This window comes from Homarus americanus, unplaced genomic scaffold (assembly GCF_018991925.1).
Source record: "Homarus americanus isolate GMGI-L3 unplaced genomic scaffold, GMGI_Hamer_2.0 scaffold36186, whole genome shotgun sequence".
Lineage (NCBI taxonomy): Eukaryota > Metazoa > Arthropoda > Malacostraca > Decapoda > Nephropidae > Homarus > Homarus americanus.
The window spans coordinates 1-6,289 of NW_024728516.1; the positions used below are offsets into that span (position 1 = coordinate 1).

General features: G+C 35.4%; 1 protein-coding gene across 1 annotated transcript; it reads left to right on the forward strand.

Moving 5' to 3' along the window:
- Window positions 1–131: 131 nt before the first annotated feature.
- LOC121866128 (serine/threonine-protein kinase 11-interacting protein-like) lies at window positions 132–4,595 on the forward strand (the record flags this gene model as incomplete). Its single annotated transcript, XM_042365721.1, has 6 exons — window positions 132–230; window positions 772–949; window positions 1,101–1,294; window positions 1,610–1,877; window positions 3,294–3,422; window positions 4,085–4,595. Coding segments are annotated over 4 exons (642 nt in total), but the record flags the coding sequence as incomplete, so codon positions are not given.
- Between the last annotated feature and the right edge of the window lie 1,694 nt (window positions 4,596–6,289).

A 6,289-nucleotide genomic window follows, 5' to 3' on the forward strand; every position in this document is an offset into this window, starting at 1 on the left:
TATATATATATATATATATATATATATATATATATATATATATATATTATTTTTCCATTTGTTATAGTGCCTTTTTAGTTTTTCCACTAATGTATTGTAAACTAACTAACAGTGTTTATACTGTATATCAGGCAGGAGAGTTTGCATGGGAGCAACTGCAGGAAGCTGTGTTGGCTCACAACTCATTGCACAGTTTAGACCACAGCCTTAGTCTCCTGCCAAACCTTAAGGTATGTTGCAAGAAATATGTAAGTACTTACTGTATCTTGTACTACTATTGTGGGGATTATTTGAAATTGTATTACATTTGAATTTTTTGTATATTCTGTCATTCAGTATGGTATTTGCTTGCTTCTCTGTTGGTCTGTACTGTTTATAAAGCTAAATGCTTGAGCACTGATGAAATTTGGTGGATTTTTCTTGATAAGATTTGAAGGGATTATGTCTCATTGGTTATTTACGTTCTGTGATGTTTTTTTGGAGTAATTAGGGCATAGAAACTGTCATAATTTATATTATGAATTAATGGTTATATGGCTAACCATTGCAAGCATAGAAAATATACATAAAACGTTTATGATGATGATGATGATTATTACAGTATTATTATTGAAACCAAACTATTTTTGGTACTTAAGCTTTCAATTACAGTTCACACGTATTACAGTGTTTAGGTACATGTATATATTTTCTGGCAATTTGTATGATAGCGCCTTTAGTAGAAATTTGAGGTTTATGGTGCTAATACTGTATATGTTTTTGTTTGAACAGATACTAGACTTAAGCCATTGTGAACTGGAGGATGCCTCAGCTCTGGAGTACCTCCCTACTGTGTCGTTATTAGACCTGAGCCACAACCAACTACGGCTCCTTCCCCGTCTCTCTCCTACTGCTACCTACTCTCTTATAGTTCTCATAGCCAATAACAATCTTTTTTCTCACATAAGTGGTGCGTATATATTTTGTTGTAGTTTTGGGTTGCTTAACAGCCATTTACATTACTCTTTTAAGAATGGACATCATATACAGTAGTATTTTAAGATGAAGTGTTACAACAGTTTTATATTCTGTAAGGATGCTACTTATTTTTCCTTATTTAGGTTTACATGAAATGAATAACATTGAGGAGCTGGATCTGAGGGACAATGTATTAAGTTTGAAGGAAGCGTTGTCACCCATTGGTGCCTTACCTCATATTAGAGTGCTCAAGATAAGTGGTAACCCTATCACATGGGACCTCAACTACAGAAGTCAAATTATCAGACAGCTAAATCCTGCTACTGCCAATCACAAGGTACTATATATGTTGACTTAGTTATGAAATTATTTTCACCATTAACTTTACTAATGTAACACTTGTCATATGTGCAGCTTTATGTTTGATAGAGAGGAACTTATTCATGTATGTGTTAGAACTTGACAACTTGTTAAATATTTGGTCATTTTCTTAGGACACAAAATCATAATAGTCCTTGTGATGTATCATTAACTTGTCCAACTTAACTCTCTTTCATCTTTTATGGTTAAATTTTTTAACTCACTGTGTTTCTTCAATAAATGTTTATTATCACTTTTTTTTACTGCTCATTTAAGATAATGTTGTTTGCAGGTTGTGTTTGATGATGTGCCTCTAACAGGTCAAGAATATGATGAGGTTGGGATGCATGCAGTGCCAGCAGGATCCTCTTACTCCCCAGAACTTCTTTCATCCCTCTCCTCCCTTTGTTCTCCAGTGAATCCAATAAGTCCAGCACATGGACTAATCTCACAGCCTCTGTAATCACCTGAAGAGGCAGATCTGATTCAGCTAGATCCAGTAGACTCCCAACCAGCAAGTTTAGTTAATGATTCAGCTCCTGTATCACTCAAAAACTCAGGTTTGGTTGTGTTCTGCTCTTGGCATTTAGATTGTATATCATCTGGGTATTTAAGAATTGTCTGTTATGTTTTACTTTTGCATGATTTTTAAGTGGTGATGAATTCTTTTAAATCCTTTACACATAAAGATGGTGCATCACAACCACTCTAGATATTAACAGTAGTGTACAGTGTTATGTGAGTGAAATGATGTACAAAATTTCAATTTGAATACATAAGAATTTATGTATTTCCTTATTATTACTTCTGGTAAGGAATCATACTCATATATACAAGAGGCTGTTATAATTTTATAATCACCACCAACCTGATAACTGACTGAAGTATTAATTTATGCTCATTCATCCCTCTGGTAATAAACATCACCCTTGGCTGTGAAACTTTCTTATATTTGACGTAGATTTTTGGTGCTCAATGCAAATACTTCTCTGTTACCGTCTAGTAGAAGTTTTCATGCTAAAAATTTTATAATTGTTGCCCATGCTTGGAAGGCAAGGACAGCTGCCAGTGTGTCCCTTTTTAATATTCATCATACCTGAATGTCATCAAACTTACGTCAAGTAGAGGATGCAAAGGAGACCATTGCCTCTATTTTCATGTACAGTGCTTCTCTTGGGGGTACATGATAACAAATTTTAACTATCTCGATGAGCATGGTTTATATGGAAGATTCTCCTCTCAGATTCAGAAGAGCTAACTCTTAACTATGTTGGATTAAAACTTAATAAAGTTTACCTTTGAAGTATTTTAAGAGCAGACGAATGTCAACTGTCTTTTGATTTATTTTTAGTTCATTTTTGTTAGCATGAAACACTGATGTCTATGTTTCCCATTTATTCGATATAAGTACAAATCAGATTTTGACTGGTGTGACTAGTCCTTTCAAGTAATCTTTATTATTTTCATGTCTATCAAAACGTTCTGGGTGTTTAAAAAATGATGTGAAGTTCTTTTCAGCTGGTTTTTGTATTGAGTTACTATATGCAGCAGTCATTTTTATATCAATATTAATTTGGTCCTTTCTCCTTTATTTAAATGAAATCCAACAAAGTGCATATAATGAACCTAAAATTTAAGTATTTTCATGGAGAGGTATATTTTCAGACCCAGCAGGGCAGGGCTTGTTAATCTCATTGTGATATTTTTCTAATAAGAAATGGCTTGATAGGTCCCTGTGGGTATGTGAAGTCAGCCCTCCAACATGGTTTTACTTTGTTAACATATTTGGCATGTATTTGAAGGTTGAGATGTACCATATGTGAGACTCAGAATGGTTGAATACTGTAATGGCTTTTCTTTGTACTGTAATTAAAAGTGATGAATTTTGTCCATATTCACTAAAAAGGATTAATACCTATTAAAAATATTTGCTAGTGGCTACCATGTTTGAAACATCCAATAATCTCACTACCCAGGCAATGGACAACCCCGCAGAAAATCAAAGAAGAAACGCACTCGACATATAGCCATCACAGATCCTGATAATGAGGATATGGACAATGACAGTATACATTTGGCAGACAGTGACATGTTGGAAAGAATGGGTAAGTCTTTAACAGTCATGCTGGGTGGAAAATCCAAAAGTAACTATTGGTTTATTTGGGATTTGAAGACCTGGCTAGTATGTTCATTAGACTCTTTATTTCAGATCAAAACTGTTCTATTAATTTATTGTTTGATGTGGTGGGCAGCTATGTACCACAATTTTAATATGTAGTTTAGAAAGGAATAAGGATTAAGAAAACAACCAGTGGCATATACAGGAAAAGATACAGTCATACTGAATGTAAATGATGATTGATGACTTAAGCTATTCAAGGACATACTGTAGATACGAGTAAAATGATGCACAAGAAATGGTAAGTTAAGAGTTACTTAGAGGAAACCTTGCAAAACAGTGGACATGTTGATGTAATAAGATTACATATGGTTTTGGAGAGATGGTCAGTGGAATTTAGAGACCTATGAGTTAGGGGCTTTTAAATGATAAAGGACTTCCAGAAATTAGGTAGTTTAAGAGAACGTAAATATTTGCAAAGATGGATATTCAAAATTAATTTGAAAAAATGGGAATTGCATTCAGCTAGAAATATTCAATGCCATGATATATACAGATAATTAAATAGACTCCTGCAGAATAAATTAAATTGTGCTATTACAGTATGCATCGAGTTGTTGGAGCTAAGAAAATGTATTTTATTTGAAGGTGTACCCGACCCACCTCCACCTAGTTTGGCAGCTGGTCCAACCTTCACTCTTCCCACCTCAGAAAGTTTCACTCAGGCTCTCAATGCCCACACCCTCAAGACTGACAGGAGGTAAGTTACTGCCAGGTAATGAGTTATTTTTTTGTGTTTTGTGTACAGTTCATGGACTATGAGGAATAAAATGAGAAAGCAAATTTTTTCTGTGTGACATGTCACTTATGAATGTAACTTAAATATGGATTTTTTTATTTGGAATTTGTCACTGTAGCAGGAACATTTTCCATAGCAATAGTTTGTTCTTCAATATTTGTTAAAGATGTTAAAAATTAAAAATGCAAAAACATTTTTTATTCAGAAATCCTGCTCCTGAGCAAAGTAACAGATTACTTGAGGAAATTCTTCAGTCCAAACCCCACTCTGGGACCCCAGGTGCTCAATGTGATATGACCAATCTAGTCAACATGGCCACAAATGAAATCAGCAACCAGGATGAAAGAGTAAACACAAATAAGGATCCATATATATATATATATATATATATATATATATATATATATATATATATATATATATATATATATATATATATATATATATATATATATATATATATATATATATACATACATACATATATATACACCTGTATATATATATAGATATAGATATAGATATAGATATAGATATATATATATATGTAATACTCAGAAATTTCAGAGTAAATTCGAATGCCCTGCCATTGGCAACACTGAGCGTTCAAGGTCGCGGGAGGGAAAAGAGCGCTGCCTGCTCATAGCGAGAGATTGCGGAACTAGGCCTATATGATATTAAATGTAATTTACCGAATTAATAATGATGCGATTCATGAAGTAAGGGACTATTATTGAATTTGAAATTATTATAGATCGTTTATCAGTCTGAATAATGTTACGGGTGTCCCAAGGAGTTATTAGTTAGGCGGAAAATATGTCACGTAGGCCTAAGCTAACGCCTTGAGAGGACGCGACGCTGGCTGGCCCTCAGTCGCGGGGAGGATTCATACAAAACAAGACGTCCCTGCGCGTCCGTCACAGAAATAGTCACGTGGCCTAGTCACCTGTGCTGCGCTATTGCAGTATAACAAGTAAGTCTCATTCGATCTCAGACAGGGTTAGATAGGGCAGTGGTAAAGTAAACTAGAGCTAACAGTGAGTTCATTTCAGGGTTTCCGTCAGAACCCACTTGACTGGAGTTGACCGGAGTTGACCTGAGTTGATTGCGAGAGATTGACTGCCGTTTGAGACTGCCGTTGATGATTGAGGGTGGCGATTATCGCCATTGGACCGATCAGTGTAGGCCTGTCACTGTTTAGCGGGGTAGCAAAGGATCTCTTGAGTGAACGAGTGCTTCCGACAACTAAAACGACGGGACCAGCATCCACAGTGGGTGATCAGTTCTTACCACTCGGTGCACAACACCACATGTCCCGAGCAGCTAGTGAAACCCTCTTGCTAACGGGAAGCTAAAGTTTCTCTCAACTGTACAAGGTCTGATTGGCTCACTCCCTTCCGCTTTATGGACGCACTGGGAGTACACTGAGGCTATCTGAGTAAACTAATGGTCACACACTGAGACCGTGAGTCTAGGTCTCTAGGAGATACGTAGAGGAACATCTTCCCTCCCTTATTACGGGTGTAGTTAACACCATTCCTCAGACTGATATTATCTTGACGTGTGTAGTTTAATAGTCCTAAATAATTTTGATAGTATTGTTTTTGAATGTTTGTGCCATTAACTGGAACCAGAGTGATACTGTGATTTGATTCTTTTAATGCATCTAATTGTTCTTCATAATTCTGATCTCAGGTATAACCTTGTTCCCCAGAGTAGTGGTTAAGTTAGGTTAGGAAGTGTGCATCTGTTGGGGTGCTATTATTTTGTTGAAAGCCCTTAAGGCCTATTCATTGTAGAGTATTTAATTTCTTATTTTTATTACCATTTCCTCAGTGACTGGTATTATTTTGTTGAAAGCCCTTAAGGCCTATTCATTGTAGAGTAGTTAATTTCTTATTTTTTAATACCATTTCCTAAGTGACTGATATTATTTTGTGAAAGCCCTTAAGGCCTGTTTCATGTGTGCAAGCAACATTTCTTAATACTTCAAATTTATTGTTGCCTGTGTTTCTAATAATTTCTATATCATGTATAATTTTTAGTCCCCAGAG